Source organism: Cnephaeus nilssonii (genome assembly GCF_951640355.1).
Source record: "Cnephaeus nilssonii genome assembly, chromosome: 18".
Taxonomy (NCBI): Eukaryota; Metazoa; Chordata; class Mammalia; order Chiroptera; family Vespertilionidae; genus Cnephaeus; species Cnephaeus nilssonii.
The window spans coordinates 52,308,663-52,335,429 of NC_137089.1; the positions used below are offsets into that span (position 1 = coordinate 52,308,663).

At 38.5% G+C, this 26,767-nt stretch overlaps 2 protein-coding genes across 4 annotated transcripts in view; one reads left to right on the top strand and one right to left on the bottom strand.

Moving 5' to 3' along the window:
- The window catches only part of IL7 (interleukin 7), a 55,125-nt gene extending 37,444 nt beyond the window's left edge, over positions 1 to 17,681 (top strand). For 2 of the 3 annotated variants that reach the window (XM_079795815.1, XM_079795814.1), the window contains 4 exons: positions 7,579 to 7,659; positions 8,671 to 8,802; positions 14,336 to 14,389; positions 16,694 to 17,681. In XM_079795815.1, the coding sequence (XP_079651941.1) occupies positions 7,579 to 7,659; positions 8,671 to 8,802; positions 14,336 to 14,389; positions 16,694 to 16,813 (387 nt within the window). In that variant the 3' untranslated portion in view covers positions 16,814 to 17,681. The remainder of the gene's footprint in view (positions 1 to 7,578; positions 7,660 to 8,670; positions 8,803 to 14,335; positions 14,390 to 16,693) is intronic. The other variant, XM_079795816.1, reaches the window with a different exon arrangement.
- Positions 17,682 to 21,744: 4,063 nt separating this feature from the next.
- Positions 21,745 to 26,767, bottom strand: part of ZC2HC1A (zinc finger C2HC-type containing 1A) — a gene marked incomplete at its 5' end in the record, with an annotated part of 59,221 nt that continues 54,198 nt past the window's right edge. Inside the window, 1 exon segment of the mRNA XM_079795902.1 lies at positions 21,745 to 24,105. Within this exon segment, the coding sequence (XP_079652028.1) occupies positions 23,940 to 24,105 (166 nt within the window). The 3' untranslated portion in view covers positions 21,745 to 23,939.

The following is a 26,767-nucleotide window of genomic DNA, read 5'->3' on the forward strand; positions in this document are numbered from 1 at the left end:
AGAGACAAAAACAAAAACAAAACAAAAAAAACACCTATACAAAAGATCATGAAACCAAGAGCTGGTTCTTAGAAAAGATAAGCAAGATTGATGAACCCTTAGCCAGACTCATCAAGAAAGAGAGAGAGAGGACCCAAATAAATAAAATCAGAAACGAAAGTGGTGAAGTAACCACTAACACCACAGAAATGCAAAGGATTGTAAGAAAATACTATTAACAACTAGATGCCAACAAGCTGGACAATGTGGACAAAATGGACAAATTCCTAGAAAAATACAATATTGCAAAACTGAATCGGGAAGAGTCAGAAAACCTGAATAGGCCAATCACAACTGATGAAATTGAAGCAGAAAACTGCCAGCAAACAAAAGCCCTGATCCAGATGGATTCACCTGGGAGTTTTACCAAACATTCAGGGAAAAACTAATACCTATCCTAATCAAACTATCAAAAAAAAAAATCCCAGAGGTAGGAACACTTCCAACCTCTTTTTATAAGGCCAGCATTTTTCCAATTCCAAAACCAGATAAAGACACTAAAAAGAAAATTACAGGCCAATATCTCTGATGAACAAAGATGCTAAAATCCTCAACAAAATATTAGCAAATCGGATCCAGCAATATACTGAAAAGATCATACACCTTGACCATGTGAAATTTATTCCAGGAATGCAAGACAAGTACAATATTTGCAAATCAATAAACATTAAACATCACATAAACAAATTGAAAGACAAAAACCACATTATCATATCAATAGATGCAGAAAAAGCATTCAACAAAATCTAACACCCAATTTTTATAATATATTTTTTATTGATTTCAGAGAGAGGAAAGGAGGGGGAGAGAGAGATAGAAATTTAAATGATGATAGAATCATTGATTGGATGCCTCTTGCATGCCCCAAACTGGGGCTCAAACCCACAATCCAGGCATGAATAAATAAATATATATATATATATATATATATATATATATATATATATATATATATATATATTCCTGATGGGGAATCGAACTGTGACCTCCTGGTTCATAGGTCAAAGTTCAACCACTGAGCCATGCCGGCTGAGCCCAACACCCATTTTTGATAAAAACTTTCAGCAAAGTGGGAATAGAGTGATCATATCTCAACATAATAAAAGCCATATATGACAAACCTACAGCCAACGTCATACTCAATGGGCAAAAACTAAAACCATTTCCCCTAACAAGAACAAGACAGTATGTCTGCTTTCACCACTCTTATTTAACACAGTACTGGAAGTCTTAGCCACAGCAATCATACAAGAAGAAGAAAAAAAAAGGCATCCAAATTAGAAAGGAGGAAGTAAAACTCTGATTATTCCCAAATGACATGATACTGTACATAGAAAACCCTAAAGACTCCACCAAAAAAACTATTAGGTTTAATAAAGGATTTGGCAATGTAGCAGAATACAAAATTAATACCCCAAAATTGATGGCATTTTTATGCACCAATAATGAATTCTCAGAAAGAGAAACTAAACAAGCAGTCCCATTTATCATTGCAAGAAAAAATTAATATACTTAGGAATAAACTTGAAGTAAAAGATTTATACTCAGAAAACTTCAGGAAGTTGAAGAAAGAGATAGAAGAAGATATAAATAATGGAAGAATATACCGTGTTCATGAATTGGTAGAATTAACATAATTAAAATGTCCATACTACCCAAAGCAATCTATAGATTCAATGCAACCCCTATTAAAATACCTTTTAAAAAGCAACAGCATATTCGAGAGAACAGAACAAATACTCCAAAAATTTATATGGAACCAAAAAAGCCCCAAAATAGCTGCAGTAATCTTGAGAAAGAACAAAGTGGGAGGGATCACAATAACAGACATCAGGTTTTACTACAAAGCCAACGTAATCAAAACAGCCTGGTACTTTCACAAGAACAGTCAGATAGATCAGTGGAACAGAACAGAGACCCCAGAAATTTATCCAAACCATTACTCTCATTTAATATTAGACAAAGGAGGAAAGAGGATACAATGGAGTCAAGACAGTCTCTTTAATAAATGGTGTTGGGATAACTGGATATGTACATGCAAAAAAATGAAACTAGACCACCAATTTACACCATTCACAAGAATACTCTCAAAATGGATAAAAGACTTAAAATGTAAATCTTGATACCATAAAAATCTTAGAAGAAACCATAGGCAGCAAAATCTCAGATATCTCTTATAGCAGTATGTTTGCTGATACATCTCCTAGGGCAAAGGAAACTGAGAAGGATATAAACAAATGGGACTACATCAAAATAAAAAGTGCAGAGCAAAAGAAACCAACAACATGAAAAGGGAGCCCACTGTATGGAAGAACATACTTGGCAATGATACATCTGATAAAGAGTTAATATCCAAAATATATAAGGAACTCATACAACTTAACAAAAAGAAGACAAACAATCCAATTAAAAACTGGGCAAAGGATCTAAATAGACACGTCTCCAAAGGGGACATACAGAAGGTCAAGAGACAAATGAAAAAAATGCTCAAAGTCACTGATCATTAGAGAGATGCAAATCAAAATGACAATGAGGTATCACCTCACACCTGTCAGAATGACTACCATCAACAAATCAACAAATGGCAAGTGCTGGAGAGTATATGGAGAAAAGAGAACCCTCGTACACTGCTGGTGGGAATGCAGACTGGTGCCGCCACTGTGGAAAACAGTATGGAGTTTCCTCAAAAAATTAAATATGGAACTGCCTTTTGACCAGTGATCCCACTTCTAGGAGTATATCCTAAGAAACCCGAAACATTAATCAGAAAAAATGAATGCACCCCTGTGTTCATAGCAGCAAAATTTACAATAGCTAAGATCTGGAAACAGCCCAAGTGCCCATCAGTAGATGAGTGGATAAGAAAGCTGTGGTACATTTATACCATGGAATACTATGCAGCAGTAAAAAGGATCTCTCACCCTTTGAGACAGCATGGAGGGACCTGGAGAGTATTATGCTAAGAGAAATAAGCCTGTCAGAGAAAGACAAGTATCACATGATCCCACTCATATGTGGAATCTAATGAACCAAATACAATGATGAACAAAATGGATCCAGAGATACAGAAGATGGAACAGACTGTCGAATCTCAGGGAAGACAGTGAAGGGTGGGTGGGTGGGAAGAGATCAATCAAAAAACATGTATGCATATATGCATAATCCAAGGACACAGACAATAGGGGGCGGGCTAGAAGAGGTCAATGGAGGTGAAAAAAGGGACATGTGTAATACCTTCAACAATAAAGATTTGGAAAAGAAAAAAAAAACGTAATACTCTGGCATATTTCAGAGTGGTTTTTCTCCCCTCCCTGTGCCAGGAGCATAAAGCGATTTTTTTCAGATATTCACTGTGAGGAATTCATAAAAATCCTGCAGGTAAAATTCAGAAAAAGGCCCCCCACCCCTGATGATAGGATCTTCTTAGAGTCTTTAGCTCTCAGACTTGTCCACTCTGAGCTTTCAGCAATTAATTCATCACCTGTAGTTGAGGTTTCTCTAACCCAGCACTGTTTCCCATGGAAGTTTTTGCTCCTATAAATTGAGATTATTGTATCCACCTGTCTGTCCCTCCAATATTTGGGGCAGCAGTTTGCCCTGTGACCTCACTTTTCTGAGGGATATAAGAAGAGTTCCAGATTCTTTAGTCTGTTCAACTTCTTACTTGTTATAATGAAATGGTGACTCCTAGGGTACTGATGTGCCAGACTGGAAACAGGAAGTCCTCCAAACAACTCTGTTTTCATAATAATATGTTTTTGGTTTATATAGTATTTAATTAAGTGATATATAAGTAAGTATGACTTAGGATTAAGGAATTGACTTAGTAAATATCTGTCTTAAATCATGAGAGTAAAAATAGATGAGTATATTAGAAACTAAACTATTCGTTGAGAGTATTTAGTGTGCTATGGGCATTATTTAAGTCAAGAATTGTTACAGAAGGAATAGAGAATTGACAAACCCAGCAAGTTAGTTGAATGGAGATCAACTAAGAGAAGTTATACATATGTTCATGTGGCTGAACAATAATCCAATCTATTGTAGCATCCCTTCAAAAACTAACCATAAAATAAAAAAGGAACCGCTATGTATTGATACTACTAAAATAAATGAACAAATATAAATGATCAAATGAATACATAAGGAAAATGAAGAATTTAGATAACAGGTTAATTGTCCATGAAGGCAGTAGAAAATGTCAAAAATTTTCCTCTTAACACTTAGAAACAAAATTAAAAAGAGCTAAAAATAATATATCGGGTGAAAGATAGAAAAAAAAGAAAGTGAGTTCTCTAAATTTTAGGGGGAGAATGGGGAATAAAATAAAAATCATAAATAAGTGTCCATTAGAACAAGCATATGAAAGACATGATGGAGGAAAATGACACAAAGTAAAATGTTTTAAAAATCAAAGACAAATATATAAAAGAAAAAGTAATATACAAAATCCATTGTATACATTATTGTTTCTGAAGAAGAGACTGTTACAATAAGAAAATATCAAAGATAGACTAAAACTGCTGAAATGAAAGAAGTACTTCAAAAAACTGAAAGGACATGTATTTGAGGAACAGCTGATCTAAAATAATGTTTTATACTGGAAAATATTAAAGTTCAGAGTCAATGTGATCTTGGCCTTTGCCTTGTGATTTTCCATAGTCATAATATATATGAATAAATCTTCAAATATGTCAAGATGCCTATAAGAAACTATTATTGGTAAAGAAATTCTTCCATTTATTAGATCAAAAGATGGGTAGAGGAGCTTCTTTCCAATCGTTGATTCTATAAATCTTTGTCTGTGTCATCCTTCTATAGGGCTTCAATGGAAATAGTTTCAGAAAGCAAATGTAACTGTACAGTTGTACACTTACGTTTCATTCACTCATAAAGTGCACTAAAGTCAACTAGCCAGGAATAATTGTGACTTCTATAGAAGTCAGCCTTTCCAGTGAATAGTAACATCTGTATAGACTGGAGCAAACACTTGGCAAACCAATCAACTGGTATAACATTACCTTTCGGTACCTGCCCCAAATGAGTCTTGTCAAATACACAGGCTTAGGATGGCTTCTCAAATATTTATGTGTCATGTCCCCAAGAAATTGGCACTAATTCTGTGACACATTTTCATAAAATATTTTTGGTAAATTGGAAAATAACAGGGATTAGCTATACATTTGAGTTCTCTTTTTTTTTAGAAGAATGGTATAGCCAAAATATGAATGCGTGTTTTATCAAAGAAAAATGTATATGTGACATTCTCCTCCTTTGGGCTAAATGGAAGCCAATAAGAAAATGACTTAATAGACAAGTATTAATTCTCTACTACATTTCGGGAATGTGTATAAGGGCAGCCTGAGGATAGTTATAAAGAATATATGTATTTGCACTAGAGGCATCTGCAGTATGACTGGGGTGGTTGGTACTAACAAATCTGTTTGCAAAAACACTTTTCCAAAGATAAGGAAAAGTGATGTAAAAATGTCCAATGCGTACAGCACCGCCATTTATATCAAACTACACAAGAATCTGGGACTGTTTTCTTATCTTTGATTCCCCAGAGGGCTTGGTAGAGGGCCTTGCACATTGGCCCAATGTTAAGTGAATAATTACGTGCTCAGACACTGATTCCTGAGGCTAAAACAGAGTATGCTCACTTAGGGTCAGGATGAACCCAGAAACCATTTATGCTTTTCACAGGTGACAAGGGTCATGCACTGTCTTAGACACAGAGATTAGAAGCCCGTGACTAAATCCTGCAATTACTCTACTTCTTACTCTGTTTTTCGGTGACGACATACAGGCTAAGTCTGCTTGGAGTCCTGGAGGCTGATAACATTAACTGAGTTTGCCAAACAGACCTAATCCACTCCTGTGCATCAGAGAATCTAAGTCCTTAGGAAATTCTTCCTAATCCTGCCACTAAGTTCTTGATTCAAGCCATCCCCACCTTCGAATACCACATTTCTTAGGAAGAAAATAAGGGAATGCACCACTCTGCCTTCCCACTCCTATATTACAACTAGAGGCCCGGTGCACCTCTCGCAGTCCGGGACCCCACGAGGGATGTTCGTCTGCTGGATTGGGCCCGATGCCCCCGGGGATTGGGCCTAAGCCAGCAATGAGACATCCCTCTTGCAGTCCAGAGCTCTCGCCATCCAAGACCCCTTGCTCCTTACCACCCACCTGCAGCAGAGGCGGGAGAGGCTCCCACCACTGCCGTTCGGTCGATTTGCATATTAGAGTTTTATTATATAGGACTAGAGGCCTGGTGCATGAAATTCGTGCACTGAGGGGGTGTCCCTCAGCCCAGCCTGCACCCTCTCCAATCTGGGACCCCTCGGGGGATGTCTGACTGCCAGTTTAGGCCTGATCCCACAGTTGGACATCCCTCTCACAATCTGGGACTGTTGGCTCCCAACTGCTCACCTGCCTGCCTGCCTGATTGCCCCTAACCACTTCTGCCTGCCAGCCTGATCACCCCTTAATCACTCCCCTGCCAGCCTGATCGACACCTAACTGCTCCCCTGCTGGCCCAATCACCCCCAATTGCCATCCCCTGCAGGCCTGGTCACCCCTAACTGCCCTACTCTGCCAGCGCGGTCACCCCTAACTGCCATCCCCTGCAGGCCTGGTCCCCCCAACTGCCCTCCCTTCCCTGCCGGCCTGATCGACCCAACTGCCTTCTCCTGCTGGCCCGGTCACCCCCAACTGCCCTCCCCTGCCAGCCTGGTCGCCCCAACTGCCCTCTCCTGCCAGCCCCATTGCCCCCAACTGCCCTCCCCTGCCATCCCAGTCACCCCTAACTGCCCTCCCCTGCAGGCCTGGTCGCCCCTAACTGCCCTCCCCTGCTGGCCTGATTGCCCACAACTGCCCTCCCCTGCCGGCCATCTTGTGGTGGCCACTTGTGCCCACATAGGGGTGGCCATCTTGTGCAAGGGTGTGATGGTCAATTTGCATATTACCTATTCATTATATAGGATAGTTACAATACACACAGATGCAATTCCATTATTTGTTAACAAATGCCCACCTCAAACATCCAAGACAAGTTGGATTGTTAAAAATGCTGCAGAATGATTTTCTACTTTACTCTCACTCTCAAAAAGTTTTCCCTTCATTCTAATGAAAATTCCCTTTGTTACTGATTGATAATGGCAGGAAATTGGGCCAAATAACCTCTTAAATGCATTTCAACTTTAAGATCTCAAAAGTTATAATATTTTCTGTTTATAGTATAACTTCTAAAATAGGTGCTTTTATTTCCCCAAATGAGCCAGATTCTTTCAATGATTTCCTGTTGTTAAACTATGGAGTCGGGAGGGAGCTCTGTGTCTGTGGGGCTTTGTGTATATACTTATTTATTCTTCAGCTATAGAAACTATTCTTGCCTAGTCAGTTAAGCCAAGCTAAAGGTATTTTCCTGAAAATGTACATATAACTAACAAGTATTATAACATTGTTATTTTTATAATTACTCCATATTAGAAAAGTCCCCAGTTTAATAATTTAATTTTATATTATTTATTACAGGACAGGATAAGAGAAAATGATAGCAATTGCCTGAATAATGAACCTAACTTTTTTAAAAAGCATTCATGTGATGATGATAAGGTAATGATAATTATTTGGAGTTTATGTGTCATTTGAGCTTGATTTCATAGAAGCTTATATGCTTTTGTATCTGTTAAATAATTATATTGATTATATTAATAACTTACTCTTTTAGCTCTAAGCAGGCAATTCCCACTGATCTATTAAGTCATACTGTGGTGTTCTTTTATACTCTTATTTTACAAATAGTCCTGCACTTATTTGATAAATATGTTTACTTTAGCATTTCATTTTTCACTTATAAAATGCTAGAACTGCTGAATTCAAAGAGACACACATCTCTTATTTCTGAAATCTTTATGAAGGAAACCGCTTGTTAGGGCATAATTTGGTTGTAGGCATTTAGAAATTGTTCTCTTTTAATATTTGCTAATCTTCACACCACTACAACTTCTAGTTGGTGTAAAACTTTCAACAAACACTTGTGTGATTTCTTTCCATAAAAACCAGTGTGGTATTATTCAATAGTCTTTTAAAAAAATAATAGCTGAGTTAACCTTATGGCATCTAATCATCTATAGTCATAAATTCTTATTCTTAAAATTTCTATAATTACAGTGTGATTTGTTTTAGGTGAATATGACTCTTTATTTTCCTATTACCAGCTACTCATCCACAGCTAAAAATGTACAACATAATAACAATAAGAAAGCCACACATACCTTTCATTATCGCTGCTCCCAGAAGACCTCTCCCTTGGTTATCTTGCTTCAAATTAAATAAACTTGTTATGTGTCCACCCACAAGTGATAAGATCACACATACATTACAGAGAAAGAGAATTTTAAAAGCTAATCATTAAACTGAGGTCCAGGCCCTTCAGGCTGTCAGCTTCTAGGCCACAGTTTCAGTCCAGTAACTTGTCAGTCATGTGATTAACTGGAAAAGAAAGCTGGGTGGAGGTGGGGTATTGCTTAGCAACTGGGTTCTGGCTTTAGGATCCGTAAGAAAGCTTTTCATTTCATAATATTTTATTTGAACCACAGCCCTTCTGATTTTTTTCTGTAATAGGAAGCTACGTTTTTAAAAACTGCTGCTCGCAAGTTGAAGCAATTTCTTAACATGAATATCCATGAGGAATTCAAGCTCCACTTACAAATAGTTTCACAGGGCACATTAAAACTGTTGAACTGCACCAGGAAGGTAAGCTGAGGACTATTTATTTTGAACAAAAATATAAACTACTCCCCTTATAGTTTTATTAGAGATATTATCATTCTCTAATGATCCATTATCATAGAAGTCTAAGTGCTTATTATAACTTAAAGTTGAAATACATTTACTCAACTCTGGAAGAGGAAAATCTCAACTTGAAAATACCTATTTGTCTCTTGTCTAGGGCAAATCAATAGTTTTAAAAGGGAGTAAAAGTGAATGCATATTTCATTGCCTTAACAACTTTCAAGGAGGCTAGTGTGATAAGTTGGGTGGGGAAAGGTAAATTTTTCTCTCTAAAACCTATTAATATTTTTAATCCACATATGTATAGATTTATAAAAACTCATAGTCAACAGATAAAATGTATTTAACAAATATCTTTCTCATTTATACTGGGCATATACACTGAGTGGCCAGATTATTATGACCACCTGACGTTTGTAGGCAAATTAGCCATACACTGCATCGTATGGGATATGGAAGCCAAAGGCCTGTTCGAACACCTTTGCTGTCTGCAGTTACCAAGATAAAACGTCTCCAGTTCACACAGGAACACAAGGATTGGACAGTCAAGCATTGGAAAAAAGTCATGTGGTCCAATGAATCACGTTTCCAGTTGCATCATGCAGATGGCAGAGTGAGAATTTCGCGGAAACAGCATGAAAGCATGCACCCCTCATGCATGAGTACAACCCTTCAAGCTGGTGGGGGCAGTGTTATGGTTTGGGGCATGTTTTCCTGGCATGATTTGGGCCCTTTAATTCATGGAACAACGTCTGAATAGCACAACATACCTAAGTATCGTTGCTGATCAAGTTCATCCTATCATGTTGATGTCGTATCCCAGTGGAGATGGCTTCTTCCAACAAGACAATGCGCCATGCCATGGTGCTTGTATTGTGCAGGAGTGGGTTCAAGAACATGAGGGAGACTTTACCTTGCTTAGGTGGCCCCCACAATCACCAGATCTCAATCCAATTGAGCATTTGTGGGACGAAGTTAAAAGAGCCATCAGGCAGCTGGTTCCACAACCATCAAATCTCACAGAACTGGACAGTGCTATTCATCAGGCATGGTGTCAGATTCCTCGCATCACCTTTCAACATCTCGTGGAGTCAATGCCAAGAAGAATCGCCGCAGTATTGAAGGCAAAAGGTGGCCCAACAAGTACTGATGAGGAGGTCATAATAATCTGGCCACTCAGTGTATATGACCAACAATTTTCTATTTCTTTGCTTCAATAATTTTGATAAGTATAGGGCTAATTTTTTCCTACTGCCTGCTAGCAGTTGTTAAGCAAACAAAACAAAAAAAATTGGAAAACATTATCTTGAGTCTAGAAACAGTTTCTTAATCTATAAAATGAAGGGAAAATATTGTATACATTATAGGCTATTTAAGATTAAATGGCATAACTCATGTAAAATGCTTAGGATTAAAAAGGTTTCAATAAGTGTTATATTATTATTACAGTTACCCCCCTCTTCAGGAATTTTACCAACTGCCATACAAAGCAAAAAGGTTTCTTATGATTTTTTTAAAAGAAAATTTTTATGATAGAAAAAGGGTTGTTATATTTTAATACCAGTAGTTGCCCACAGCTCAAGTGGTAAGACTGCTTTTGAGCCCTACTGGTAGTGATGACAAAGATGACCTAGTTCAGTGGTCGGCAAACTCATTAGTCAACAGAGCCAAATATCAACAGTACAACGATTGAAATTTCTTTTGAGAGCCAAATTTTTTAAACTTAAACTTCTTCTAACGCCACTTCTTCAAAATAGACTCGCCCAGGTCGTGGTATTTTGTGGAAGAGCCACACTCAAGGGGCCAAAGAGCCGCATGTGGCTCGCGAGCCGCAGTTTGCCGACCACGGACCTAGTTGAACCAGTTCCCTTATCATGTGTTAGGTACACAATGCCAGCCAGTCTTCTCCTGGTGTCCTGGGTTTGCCAAGCTTATTTCCCGTTTTGTCCCCTTACTTACGTTAGTCTCTTTTCTATAATTCTAATCTGTCCTGTTCTTCCACATCCTTCAAGGCCACACTCAAGATTCATGAAGACTTCATAGTCTAGCCCCGTGGTCGGCAAACTGCGGCTCGTGAGCCACATGCGGCTCTTTGGCCCCTTGAGTGTGGCTCTTCCACAAAATACCACGGCCTGGGCGAGTCTATTTTGAAAAAGTGGCGTTAGAAGAAATTTAAGTTTAAAAAATTTGGCTCTCAAAAGAAATTTCAATCGTTGTACTGTTGATATTTGGCTCTGTTGACTAATGAGTTTGCCGACCACTGGTCTAGCCTACCAGCTCTTAATCCTTATTCGTAATATCAAACTACTGTCTAATGCAAGAATGGCCAATAGCTTCATTATTGCTTGCACATCCAATTGCTTAGTGATGCCTGTTGGAAACAGCATGTTGTGTATTAGCCTCAAGTCAAGGCTCAACTGAAAAAGTGCAGACAAACTAGTGGTATCACCTCTTCCCCTAGGAAGGGTGGGGTTATGGGTACGCTATGTATTTGCAATTCCTTCTCTCATGTGCTGAGCTTTGCATGGATCACCATGTTCCAAAATCAACTAACTGTCAAGAAGGAAAACACAAATGATTCATTCTTGAAATTAAATAAAATTATGTCACAAAACTAACTAACCTGATACAGTCTGCATTTTTCTTAAAATGATAAGGTAAGGTATTAAATACAGTCAGCTACATTGACTTTACTTCGTGAGTCAAGTCTGCATGTACTATTGATTATTTCATTTTGCTTCTATAGATAAAGCATAATAAAATTTATGGTCAGGATTTCACAATTTAATGATGACTTTATTTTCATCTTGATTAAAATTCTAGTTTTGTTTCTGTTACTATACCATTCTATATTAGGTTTTTTACCTTATTTATTTATCTATTTAAATTTATCTTTATTGTTGAAAATATCACGGATGTCCTTCCCCCCCCCCCCCCATATATTAGTTTTCCATACCTCACAGCCATTAAGACAGGGCTGGGTCCAGGGTATTCAGAAGATAATCTCTCTTGCTTCTGCCTTTTCCCTCATACAGGCATACCTCGGAGATATTGTGGGTTCGGTTCCAGACCACCCCAAAAGAGCGAGTCACTGAATTATTTTTTGTTTCCTGGAGTATATAAAAGTTATGTTTACACTATACTGTAGTCTATTAAGTGTGCAATAACATTATGCCTAAAGATGTACATGCCTTAATTTAAAAATACTTTATTGCTAAAAATCATCTGAGCCTTTGTGAGTGCTAATCTTTTTGCTGCTGGAGGGTCTTGTCTTGATGTTGATAGCTACTGACTGATGGGGGGGGGTTTGCTGTAGGTTGAAGAGGCTGTAGCAATTTCTTAAAATGAGACAACAATGAAGTTTGTCACATCAATTGACTCTTCCTTTCATGAGTGATTCCTCTGTGCCATGTGATGTTGTTTGATAGCATTTTACCCACATAGGGCTTCTTACAAAATTGCAATCAGTCTTCTCAGATTTTGCTGGTGCTTTATCAACTAAGTTTATGTCTATTCTAAGTCCTTGGTTGTCATCTCAGCACTCTTCTCAGCATCTCCACCAGGAGCAGGTTCCATTACTTATCCCTGTGGAGCAACTCCTCAGCCATTAAGGCTTTGCCATGAGATGCAGCAATTCAGTCGCATCTTCAGGCTCCACTTCTAATTCTAGTTCTCTTGCCATTCCCACGGCATATGCAGTTCCCTCCTCCACTGAAGTCTTGAAGCCCGAAAAGTCACCCATGAGGGTTAGAAACAACTTCTTCCAAATTCCTGTTAATGTCGATATTTTGACCTTGTCCCATGAGTCATGAATGTTCTTACTGGCATCTGGAATGGTGAATCCTTTTCCAGGTTTTCAATTCACTTTGCCCAGATCCATCAGAGGAATCACTATCTATGCAGCCACAGCCTTTTGACAGGTATTTCTTAAATAATAAGACTTGCAAGTTGAAATTACTCCTTGATCCATGGACTGCAGAATGGACGTTAGCAGGTATGAAAACAACATGAAACTTGTTGTCTAGTTCCATCATAGCTCCTGGATGGCCAGGTGCATTGTCCATGAGCAGTAATATTTCAAAAGGAATCTTTTTTTCTGAGCAGTAAGTCCTAACCACTGGCTTAAAATATTCAGCAAACCATGTTGTAAACCGATGTGCTGTCATCAGGCTTTGTTGCATTTAAAGAGCACAGGCAGAGTAGATTGAACATAATTCTTAAGGGCCCTGGGATTTTCAGAATGGAAGCTGAGCACTGGCTTCAACTTAAAGTCACCAGCTGCATTAGCCCCTAACAAGAGAGTCAGCCTTTGAAGCTCCGAGGCCAAGCATTGGCTCCTCCTCTCTAGCTGTGAAAGTCCTAGTTGTCATCTTCTTCCAAGTGAGGGTGTTTCATCTACATTGAAAATCTGTTGTTTAATGTAGACATCTTCTTTAATTATCTGAGCTGGATCTGCTGGATAGCTTGCTGCAGCTTCTGCACCAGCATTCGCTGCTTTGCTTTGCACCTTTATGTTATGGAGAGGACTTCCTTCCTTAAGCCCCATGAACCAACCTCTGCAGTTTCAGACTTTCTTTCTGCAGCCTCCTCACCTCAGCCTTCATGTAATTGAAGAATTAGGGCCTTGCTCTGGATTAGGCTCTGGCTTGAGGGAATGTTGTGGCTTGATCCTCTATCCAGCCACCAAAACTTTCTCCAGATCAGCAATAGGCTGTTTTGCTTTCTTATCATTTATCAGTTCACTGGAGTGAGCACTTTTAATTTCCTCCAAGGACATTCCCATTGCTTTCACAATGTGGCTGACTTTGGAGCAAGAGGCCTCGCTTTCAACCTGTCTTGGCTTTCAACAACTTCGTCCCTAAGCTTACTCATTTCTGTCTTTTGATTTAAAGTGAGATATGCAACTCTTCCTTTCACTTGAACTCTTAGAGGCCATTGTAGGGTTATTAATTGTGTCTCAGGAATGAGGAGGCCCAAGGAGAGGGAGTGAGACAGAGGAATGGCTGGTCAGGACACAGTATTTATCAGTCAAGTCCACTATTTTATTCGGGTACAGTCCGTGGCGCCCCAAAAAAATTGCAATAGTAACATCAAAGATAACAGATCATCATAACAAATATAATAATAGAAAAGCTTGAAATATTGAGAGAATTACCAAAATGTGAGAGAGATACAAAGCAAACTAATGTTGGAAAAATGGTGCTGATAGACTTGCTCAATGCAGGATTGCCACAAACCTTCAATTTGTAAAAAAACAACAACAACACACAATTATATGAGGAGTGCAATAAAGTGAAGCACAATAAAACGAGGTATGCCTGTATTCTACTTCTAAATGAAATAAGTATCTGCTGTACTAACAATAAATAATTTAATTAGATTCTCAAAAATATAAGATGAGCTGAGAATAACATACAAAAATTAGCAACAACATTAATGGGAGAAGCAATAAAGAATTAATATTCAATGTTGTAAATGTAACTTTGTTTTTAAGGATAAAGAAAAAAAACAACCTTCCCTGGGTGAGGTCCAACCCACTAAGAATTTGGTGAGAATAATTGTATAATTTTCTTTCTTTATCAGCTTTTATTTAACTTAATTTCTTAATGTTTCTTTCTGAATTTTCTTTTTTATGGTTGGTTTTGAAAATATTTTATAATGTTAATAAAAGTAGCAAGAAAGTACCTTTTTGAAATTGCATCCCATTAAACTGTTTTTTCTTTAAAAACACTATTTTATTTTATATCCTTTTTTATTTTATTTGGTTGACATTGGTCAATATGAATATAAAAGTTTCATGTGTGAGGTTCTATGTTACAAAATCTGTATATGGCACCAGGTGCCCATCACCCAAACCACTATTTTAAAATAAAAGGAGCCAGGGGAAATATCAGAGCATTGATTTTTTAGAAAGCAACAAAATTGAAACATCACTAGGTAATAGACAAAACATGAATATACTATACAGGAGAAAGTAAACTAGAAAACAAGCATATGAAGAAAAAATGCCATCCTTATTCGTTTGTAAAGAAATACAAATTTAACATGAGAACCTATTTTATTAGTACAAAGTATACAATATATACTATAGATGTATGTGAATATTCTACATTTATAGATCATATTTATATTACTTATATTAAATATTTATACTAACAGATACTATTGTACAACATTATCTAGCAATATAAAAATAAATATGAATGAAAAACTCAGGATAATTAAATTTGATTAAACATTAAATTGATATCAATATTAATTAGGAAAGGACATGTAAAAATGGATGCACCTAGTTCATAGGAGTGATGAGTTCTCATTTCATATTTCCATTATTGTTATAATGTCATTTGAGCAATAGATTCATGGGAACATGAAAATTCCTTGCTCCCTTTAGAGAAGGGGGCTAGCTTGCTTACCTGGGACTCAGGAAGCCTAGGAGTCCCACTTGAACTCGCAGAGTTGAATGAACACATGAGCAGTTTAAACACACTGAGGGCTTCTGGGTAAGAACACATGGGTGGTGGGCACGGAATGCAATGTGCAGATCATGCATCATAGAAACATACACTTGAAACCTACATAATCTTATTAACCAATGTCACCCCAATAAATGTACTTTTTTTTTTTAAACAAAAAAAAAAGGGCATGAGAACAACACTAGACAAGAAAAACTGGGAAAGATATAGGAGGGAGATCCCATCTGTATCCTCAGGATTACAGAAATAAAATGGTTCTTCACTTTTGTCTTTGTAATGAATGTTCACTCTTGGTCTCTGAAGAAAAGTCGTGAAATTCTCACATCCATGTATTTCCCATCTGCTTGGTCACATAAACTCAAACATGTACTCTTTAAATATGTCCTGGGACCCTCACTAAACAGTCTATGAGAAATTCTCCTCCATAATTATCTTTGATATCTGTTGTCTAATATTTTTAATGGATTATTTCAAGGCTGTGTGTTAATGTTATTCAAAACACACCTAAAAGAGACCCGACTCTGTGCCTTAACTAAAAATAGGACAACCGAGCTCAAGACCCAGTCATTATACTTACTAGACATGTGACCATGGCGGGTTATTTACCCTCTTTGCGGCTGTTTCCTCATCTGTGAAAGGAGGCAAAATCAGCAATTTCATCGAGTTAAGTAGATACAATGAAATAATGTGAAGCACCACATCTGACCTATAAAACACCCAATGGCTGGTTGGAATCTCAGGAGGGTTCCCTGCCCTGTCCCAGCCCCAAAGCCAGGGGCTCACGGGAGTGTAAGAGCATCAGCAAAGCTGCTCCCTGCTCGTCGCTTCCCTGTGAGGGGCCTCTTTCTCCGCTTTCCCTAGGCTGTATCTTAAAGCACGAAACTAGGATTTTCATCAACAAATGAGAGTTAGCTCATGAGGCAGGTGCAGACCGATGGCTGGGGTGGACCTTAGGGCACACGCTCACTCAGGGAGATCCTTAGTCATCATCTTTGCTAAAATACGCTGCCTGTTTTCAGTGCTAACTATTCCTTCCACACAAAAAATGTTTTCCCGTGTTAAAAAAAACCTAATTGAGTAATTTACAAATATCTTTCTCACAAAAGTTTAAATAGCATTCTTGTCCTACTGTTGTAGCCACTAGGCATCGCTCTTTAATGAATTTTAAATCTTAAACCACAACAACCTTGAATTTCCTACGTATCATCCCAACTAGAGTTAGAAATCACAGGTTTAAAGTATGTTGCAAGATTCTCCTTTCCCATGACACAGAATTTTCAGTAGAACCTAAGATGATGGGAATTAAAGATTGAATATTTGAAAACATGTATTTTTATAAAAATGTGAACTTAAGACTTTTTTGCATATTTCTGTAGGAAGAGAAGAAATCTTCAAAGGGACAGAAAAAACAGGATGAAATGTGTTTCCTGATGATACTACTAGAAAAGATAAAAACTTGCTGGAATAAAATTTTGAGCGGCACTAAAGAACATTGAAACATATGGCGTGACAATATAAAGACGTGAACTTTAGTTGCATCCTTCAAGAATTGATCTGCTCGTGCAATTTTCCGGGGTAGAATGCCTCCCAGAAATTACTGGATGCACCTGGTAAAAATGGGTTAGAGCAATTGAGAAATACATGCTGTGGTACTAGAAGGACACAAACCATGGGAACTGAACGCTGCAATCAACGGACTATTTCATGTGTGTGCACATGCGTCAGCTGGTGTTAATTTGGGGCTGATTTTTGTAAGACGATCCATGTAAGGTATTAGCTTCAATAATCCTTTTTAGACCTGTTAGAAACATTCAGAAGACATGTAAAATCTGTGGTGTATATAAAGGTTACAAGGATTAAAAATTAGCCTTGCTTTATTTCTTTATGGCCTACTATGCATCAGTATACTGCAATGCATGTGGATATTGGCATCTTCTGGCTGGAAACATTTCAGAGTTGACAGTGAGGTGTGGATAATGCCCAAGCGAACAAGAGTCATGTATCCTAAAGCAGAAACGTAAAGGAGTGTGCTTAAGATGCTTAAGAGGGGTATGACTGGGTAGCACATTGCCTCCAGTAGATGGCATAGCAAATGTCATAAAATGAAAACAAACAATAATTTCACAAAATAGGAAGTCACCTGTTTTAAGGCTGCTAAGCCATAGTACCGAGTTTCTACTGTCATTTACGTGTAATAAAACTTGTCTAAATGAGTTTGCAATTTGGGAAGTATATTTTTAAGAGAATAATATATGTTGCCTTTTAATTAATGGAGTGTGTATATTTAATTTTGACACTATATCTGTATATAAAAATATTTTCATACAGTATTACGAACGAATTACTTACTTTGGATAACATTTCTCTTTTGATAATAAATGACCTATGTATTAACACTGTCAGATTCACTTAATCTCAACAGAACTTTCCCCCCAGTTTTCTTGGGAAATATTTGACATGCATCACTGTATATGTTTAAGGTATCCGACATGTTGGTTTGCTTTACATATCTTGTGAAATGATTAACACGATAAGTTCAGCTAACATTCATATTCTTATATAATAAAAAGGAAAGAAAGAACTATTTTCTTTTTATGATGAGAACTTAAAGGACTTACTCTTAACAATTTTCCTATGTTGCATATAGCACTGTTAGCTATAGTCATCATGCTGTACATCCCTGGGATTTAGTTACTTTATAACTGGACCTTTGTACCTTTTGATCACCTGCCTCCAGCATCTCCCTCCCCCTACCCTCTCTGACTGGTGTCTTTTTAAAACATTTTTATTGATTTCAGAGAGGAAGGGAGAGAGATAGAGAGAGATAGAAACATCAATGATGGGAGAGAATCATTGATGGGCTGCCTCCTGCACATCCCCTACTGGGGATCAAGCCCGCAGCCTGAGCATGTGCCCTTGACTGGGATCGAACACAGGACCCTTTAGTTCGCAGGCCGATGCTCTATCCACTGAGCCAAACCAGCCAGGGCTGTGTCTGGTGTCTTTTAATACGAGCTTTTATTTTTAGGTTCCACATGTGAGATCAATACAATATTTGTCTTTCTCTGTCTGACTTATTTCACTTAACATAATGTTTTCAAAGTACATCCATGTTGCCACAAATGGTAGGATTTCCTCATTTTTATGGCTCAATTATGTAATATATATATGCCACAATTTCATCCATTCATCCACCAAAAGACACTTAGGTTTTTACCACGCCTTGGCTATTGTGAATGCGGCTATGAATATGGGGGTGCGGTTATCTTTTTGAGTTATTGCTTTGGATATATTCCTGGAAGTGGAATTTCTGGATCATATGGTAGTGCTGTTTTTAATTTTTTAAGCTCTTCCATACTGTTTTCCATAGTGGCTGAACCGGTTTACAGTCCCACCAACCGTGCACGTGGGGTGCCTTTTCTCCACATCCTCGCCAGCATCTGTTACCTCTTGTCTTTTTGATGATGGCCATTCTAACAGGCACCAGGTTATATCTCATGGTGATTTAAATTTGCATTTCCCTAATGACTAGTGAGCCAACAGGATTTTTTTTAAGCCAAGTTTTTTAATATTGCTCTACTATTTGGTCTCTTTCACTGAACATATAACGTTTAATACCTTATTACCAAGAATGTACACAAGGCCAATGATCGTACTATTAAATGGGTTCTGCTAAATATTTTTCCACACTTCCAATTATTCCCTCAAGAAGTACATCTTATAAATAAAACTAGAGGCCCAGTGCACGACATTTGTGCACTTGGGGGGGCCCCTCAGCCCAGCCGGTGCCCTTTCACAGTCCAGGACCCCTCAGGGGATGTCTGACTGACAACTTAGTCGGACATCCTTAGCGCTGCCGCGGAGGCAGGAGAGGCTTTCGCCACCACCGCTGCGCTCACCAGCTGTGAGCCCGGCTTCTGGCTGAGCGGCACTCCTCCTGTGGGAGCACACTGACCACCGGGGGGCAGCTCCTGTGTTGAGCGTCTTCCCCCTGGTGGTCAGTGCATGTCATAGTGACCAGTCGTTCTGCTGTTTGGTCAATTTGCATATTACCCTTTTATTATATAGGACTAGAGGCCCGGTGCATGAAATTCATGCACTCAGGGGGGATCCCTCAGCCTGGCCTGTGCCCTCTCGCATTCTGGGACCCCTCAGGGGATGTCTGATGGCTTAGGCCTGCTTGCGGGGAGTGGACCTAAGTCGGCAGTCGGACATCCTTAGCGCTGCCACGGAGGTGGGAGAGGCTCCCACTACTGCTGTTGCCCATGCCAGCTGTGAGTCCGGCTTCTGGCTGAGCGGCGCTCCCCCTGTGGGAGCGCACTGACCACCAGGGGGCAGCTCCTGCATTGAGCATCTGCCCCCTGATGGTCAGTGTGCACCTTAGAGACCGGTCATTCCGCCATTCGGTCAATTTGTATATTAGGGTTTTATTATAAAGGATTACTAGGTTATGAAGCATGAATATTTTTAAAGCTTTTATATTAAAATAAATTTAGTCAACTTTAAAAAATGTATTATCCATTTCTACTGTCAGCATATAAGGTCTTTCATCTTCATGCCCCATGGCAGTTTTCAGTTTCTTTATAAGACTGCTGGTTTGATGAATAAAATCAGCACTTCTCTGTGGAGTACACTCAGCACTACTGGCAACCTCCTATCCCCAGCCTCATTGCTGCAAATGCACAGTAGGATGGAAAGTGAGGTGCTTGGGCAAATAGAGAAAAGGGAAGTTAAAGTGAAGGGTTATGAGAGATGGAGGGAACTGATGAGTCATCAGTGACTTTCATGCAACGGCACTTTTTCTGAGTCACCAGGACACTGGAAGTCAACTGTGTTTTGCAGCTCACGTGGACCCACCACACACGCATCCTTTCCACGGCCACTTGCCTTTCCCTCCAAAGGTGGTTAGTCAGCTCTCGCTCACAGCCCTCCGGTCTCCTCCCGAGCACTGGGACAAGGAACAAAAACAGAAGATGGAACGGTCGCTGTCTAACTTGTGACAAGAAAGCTGCATTTTCAACACTTCTGCAATATTTTGTTTGTGCTTATACAATATAGAAAAGTTATATTAAAATAAATCCTTGTTTGTCCTAAATTGTAGTTGTCTGTTTAGCTATCAGCTTCTCCAAATAAATGATCAACTTTAAGACAGAAATTAATCACATCTTCTCTTAATGCTACACAGAAGGAAGACCATATAAAGCATATTCTAAGTGTTTATAAAGCTTCAGCTTTGTGCATGTTACGTTAGGCTAAGCATTTTACCTCCTATTTATACTGATGTCACTGTCACATGTTAAAGTTAGGCCAGATGATTGGGAAAAAAAGCCTTATTTTAAAGATTATAACTAAGATAAAATATTAAAGTAGTACTTTAATACTTTGGTAATGTGCATGAGTAATACATTAGAGATATATAATTGCTAACAAAATTTAAGGTAAATATTAAATACTTCTATCAACTATAAGCACGCTGGTGCCCAAAATGAGCTAGACTAGGTTTCTAAGAAATCAACAGATGGGTTATAAAATCCAAAAACCTCTCTTATAAATCTCTGTAATTCCATACTCCCCATCCCCACTCAGAAATTCATGCCCATGTTCCTGAGAGGCTTTTAAAATAATAGAGTTGCTGGTAATATTAGCCTAAAGCACCCCCTAGTGGCAAAATAAAAACCAATCCACATATAGTTTTACAGCCAAGCAAAGCTGTATGTAATCAATGAGTATCGACAGTAACATTTAATTGAAAAAAAGAAGTGAGACTAAAAATGAGTGTGGCTATCATTAACTGTTTTAATGACTCTCCACTGCTCTATCCAATAATGCAGTTGATTGGAAAATCAGCCTATCTTCTATCTCAGTACTAAAAATACACTTAACCCTATAACATACCTACACCTGCAATGCAAACAGTTCTGCTCACCTCTTCTGTTATTTTTCCATTCCCTGTTACTCATGGTAACAATATTCACTTCTAGCCTAAGGAAAATTGAGTACAAATTAAACATGTCTAATCTGATGTTTTCAGTGGAGATAACTCCTGTTATAATTTTAAGCATGATGGTCTAAGACTTAGACTCTAAGTAATTAAGTATTCATCACAGATGAATACGTTTTGCCATTCAACTGTGTGTTACCTAATTAGAAATACTCATAATGTATTTCAACCTGAACTTCACTAAATGTTTTCAATTGCTAGATTTTATTGGCTATGAAGAGAATGTTTCAATTCCTTAATCTGTGACAAAATGTATTTACCTTTGAGGTCAAAACCACTTCAATAAAATAGTAATAATTTCTTTGACAGCTGATGGCACACAAAAACCTGCTCATTTTTAAAACTCTGTATTTTGTCTTCAAAGATTTTCTTTATATTTCTTTGTGCTTCTATCTTTGTACTTATGTCTGGCTAAAAGATAAGACATCAATGAAAAACAACTAGCCATTTTTTTGCTTCATGTCTTTATTGAATAGGTGCAAAAATGAAAACTTATTTGTAATAAATCCCATAGAAGGAACAGAAGACAACAGCAATTATAATCATCTTACTTTTTCAGGCTAATAACTTCAAAAATAATGTGTAAGAAATTTTTTATGTTTTAATTTAAGCTTACAATCTTTTAAATTCTACCACTGGCAAATGCTTGTGAAAATAAATAAATGATGCATAGATCTAGGAAAATTTCTTAAAAACCAAACTAATGCATGACAAATCATTGTGAGAATGATATATGCAAGTAATATAAAAACGTACTTAAGTATTGTCGTAACACGTTTCATAATTCATGAAACTCTTTTGACCAACATTACTGAGTAAAGACAACCAGAAATAAATTAATAAAAATTCAGGGTTGAAACTCTAATGTAAGTAAAATGACAATTCCCATTACATTAAGTTTATATCCCCTGCCTGAATAAAAAGAACAATTAAAAATAAAATTATAAAGTATAAACATAAATAAGTTTCAGGGAAATTTATAAGCTACGAATTTCTACATTGATCCTTATAGTTTAACAGAATCAAAAACAAGAAGCTAGGAATTGCCTATAAAAGATTTGCTTATATATTTATAATACAGAGTTGTTAGGCTTGATTCAACAGAAATTACTACTGAATCACTGAATATGGCTACACAAGCAGAGATTTACTACTACATACTATGCTACACTGAGTGTGACAATGATTACATGATGTATTTTAGCCAAAGGAACGAAGTATAATTAAATTTTTGAGAATGCTTAATTACATGTCAGGTATGCATTAAAGCAATGCATTTTCAGTGGCTTTTTATTGTGATGAGAATGGTGTTTCAACATGAAAAACTAAAAAGAAAATGTGAGTAGGAAAAATTAGATAGTCTCTTAACCTACTCATAACTACATCTAACTATACTTCAAGAGACTAAAATTCAAATTCTTTTACCTGCATGCCCTCCACTGATAATTATTACCAAAATTATTACTTATTTGGTGAGGTGGTTTGTTTTAAAATCCACTAATTTCTTCTACATTCAGACGCACAGAAATAAACATGAAAGAATTTGAAGAAAATTTTTGCATCTTTTATTACATTTTCAAACTTTGCAAAAATGAAGTAGTAAATTAAAACTATTCCATAGCCCTAGCCAGTTTGGTGCAGTGGATAGAGCCTCGGCCTGCGGACTGAAGGGTCCCAGGTTCAATTTCAGTCAAGGGCACATGCTTTAGATGCAGGCTGCTGGCCCTGGTCGGGGTGTGCAGGAGGCAAACAACCGATGTGTCTCTCTCACATCAGTGTTTCTCTCTGTCTCTTCCCTCTCCTTTCATTCTCTCTTTTAAAAAATCAATGGAAAAACAGGTGAGGATTAAAACATAATAATAAAAATAATAATAAAACTATTCGTTAGACATTAGGTTATGGAAAAGAAAGAACTGAAATTTGAAGATGCAGACACAGAGGTAAAAATTTCAGTTATAACTAGAATAAGATTTGTATTTTTAGCCTTGTGTCTCCAAAAAGGAAATTACATAATTACATTTTGAGAGCATGAGTACAAATATTTAAATTATATCATCATACACTGAGTAAAGGGTAACACAGAACTTATTTATTTTTTAAAAAATTTATAAAATTGTTGAAGAGCACTACTGACCTCACATAACTAACTGCAACTGAAAATATTCTCAATTCCAAAATTCCAAGCATCCCATCCAACTATCGTGGATACTGTCTGAAAATAGGCACCAATAATAAAATGTTTATTCTGATTTTTTGCTCAAAGTAATGATCATCCTAAAGCTTGAAGGGCTAAGCACTAGAGTTTGAGGATTTGTATAGTATACTTCATGTGTTTTAACAACAGAAGAGGAATACCTAAGTTAATGATTCCACTTGAAATTATTTTCCAACAGATGAGTATTTTCTTGACTGGCACAGTTTGGAATAATAGTATTTATTATATACAGTATATGTACACATATATACACACACACCACACACATTATATAGCAAGGAGATTATGTTCCAAAACTTGCTGGAAAAGTGTATCAGTTTTAGCACAAAGTAACTGGAGGAAGTGCTCTGGCTGGAAGCAGGAAGTCATCAAACTCTGGACTTCGCTCCTTCGTTTGGTGTTTTGTTCACAGAACTATTCTTCGAATGCCACATTCACAGCAAAACTTGGCCCATTCCACAGGGTACTTAGTCCCACACTCATGGCAGAATTTGGGTAAGTGTCCAGATGAACTTCCTTCAAATCCTCTCATGTTTCCACCGTTGAGTGAAGATCCATAGTCGCCATCTGGCCTGGAGGAGTACAGAAAAAAACTCACATCAGCTGTTTTCAACCCCCTGTAACCCCTGGAAACAGGGCTAACATTCAGCATGACTAAAAACTTGCTTCATCTCACTTCCAGTTGAGATTAAGAAAACACTCTTATTTTTTAGAATTACAGATTTGTTTATTTGAATTATGTATCTGAGGTATCCCATTTGCCAGATAGCATAAGTTTGTTTTTAGAACTCTACGTCCATTCTGATCTACTCTCTGAAAAACAATCTCATGACTCTGAAGAAACATACTCTTTGCTGTGAATTTTATCACTAACAATAAAGGTTCTAGTCTTTGGAATGCACCCAGCTTTATTTAATGATGCATGGAAAAGAATAAAACCATAATTTGACCTTCCTTCTGCTTTTTGCTTTTACATTTCTAAATCTGTATAATCACAATGCCAAGTTTTTATTTCCTTCCTTCCTATCTTCTTAAATTTTTATTTTATTTTATTTTTCAGTTACATTGAACATATAATAATATATTAGTTTCATGTGCACAACATAGTGGTTAGACATTGATGATCATCACAGTAAGTCTACTACCCATCTGACACGATAATTATTACACTACTAGAGGCCCAGTGCACAAAAGTTCATGGACTGGGGAAGATGGGGGGCCCTCAGCCCAGCCTGCCCCCTCTCACAGTCCAGGAACCCTAAGGGGATGTCCTACTGACTGCTTAGGCCTGCTCCCCATCTCCAGGAGGAGCAGGCCTAAGCTGCAGTCTGGCCTCCCTCTGCGGGAGGCAACCAGGCCGTTCAGGGAAGGCACCGCCCTCATCACCCAGCCGTGGCTGCCTGCCCTCGGCCCTTGCAGCTGCCGCAGCTTTGTCTGAAAGGACAACCGGAAGGACATTCAGCTGCCTGGTCTAATTAACGTATCATGCTTTTATTATGGTAGATTATTGACTCCATTCCCTATGCTATGTTTTGCTAATCCCTGCCTGCTATCTTTACTAAAGTTACTTTCTCCTTTTCCCTCTCTTCTTTCTCATCCTATTTACTCTCTTCAATTAAATAAGGGTAGAGGGTTCTAAATTTGCAATGTGAAATGTTCTGTTTTAGTAACATCAGTTCATAGGAATTTATACATTAAATACAATTTCCTGCTTTCATATCCTCTTCTTAATCTGATCAGTGCCCAGGAAGTAATTATTTTAGTTCTCTCACTCACTGTTGTTACTGCCTTTTGAAGAGTTTTGTGTCCCAAGCCCTGTATTTATGTGGTGTAGGCACTTAAACATAGTTGATTAATGTTCTTGAATCAAGGAGTTTTGCTGCTTTTGGAAAACTCTAGCATCCATTTAAGATGGTTTGAAATGGGTAGTTATGGCCATAGTGCAGCTCAGATTTTTTTTACTATTGACAGTATTATAGACAGATGTTCCCTATTTACTCCCTCAGCCCCCTCTACAAAATACCCGCCCCACCCCAGGCCTATTGTATGTGTCCACTTACTATGCATACATACATATATGTTCTTCCCAGTTCCCTTCACCACCCTCCCTTCTGAGATCTGTCAGTCAGTTCCATGCATCCTTGTCTCTGAACTTATTTTGTTCATTGATTCCACAAATAAGTGGGATCATGTGATACTTATCTGTCCCTGATTGACTTAATTTACTTAGCATAATACTCTCCAGGTCGCTCCATGCTGTCACAAAGGGTAAGAGATCCTTTTTTTTACAGCTGCATAGTATTCCATGGTGTGTATGTACCACAGCTTTTTTATCCACTCATCTGCTGATGGGCACTTGGGCTGTTTACAGATTTTAGCTATCTATATACATAAAACCCTAATATGCAAATAGACCGGACGGCGGAACAACCGAACAACTGGTCGCTATTACGTGCACTGACCACCAGGGAGGCGCGCACGGAACATGGCGGGCGTTGGCCGCGGTGGGATGGTGGAGCAGGTGAGCAGGGATGCCAGACAAGGCGGGGCACTGGTCACTGTCATCAGGGCAAGCCTCTGGTGGTTAATGAAAATTCTTTGCTCCTGCGCACGACGGTCCCGCCCTGCGCTTGCACCTGCTGCCAGTGCCAGCCCTGCTTGCATCCATGCCGGCACTAGAGCTGCCGCTAGCACCCTCTGCTGCAACCTGGCGCCAGCCCCAATCACTCGGCACTGTCAGCAGGTGCAAGTGGTGGCTGCTGGCCCCTATCACCCCTGAGGGCTTCTCCATCTCCCGCTGCTCCTGAAGGGCAATTGGGGCAGCAGCTGCCACTCACACCCGCTGATGGTGCTGGCCCTGCTCGCACCCGCTGCTGGCGCCAGCCCCAATTGCTCCATGCCATCAGCAGGTGTGAGTGGGGCTGGCGCCGTCAGCGCGTGGGAGCGACGGCAGTGGAAATGGGACTGCCAGCAGACAGGGAACCAGGGGCCGTGGCAGGAGGGGCCGGGCGGGGAAGCGGAGGATGGGCCATGACCCGCCACTGTGCCCACCGCAGCCTTGAAGCCCACAGTTCCTTTCAAGGTGCACGAATTCGTGCACTGGGCCCCTAGTTGTAAATAAACTGCTAAGAACATAGGGGTGCATGTATTCTTTCTGATTGGTGTTTTGGGGTTTCTTAGAATATATTCCCAGAAGTGGGATTGCTAGGTCAAATTGTAGTTACATTTTTAACT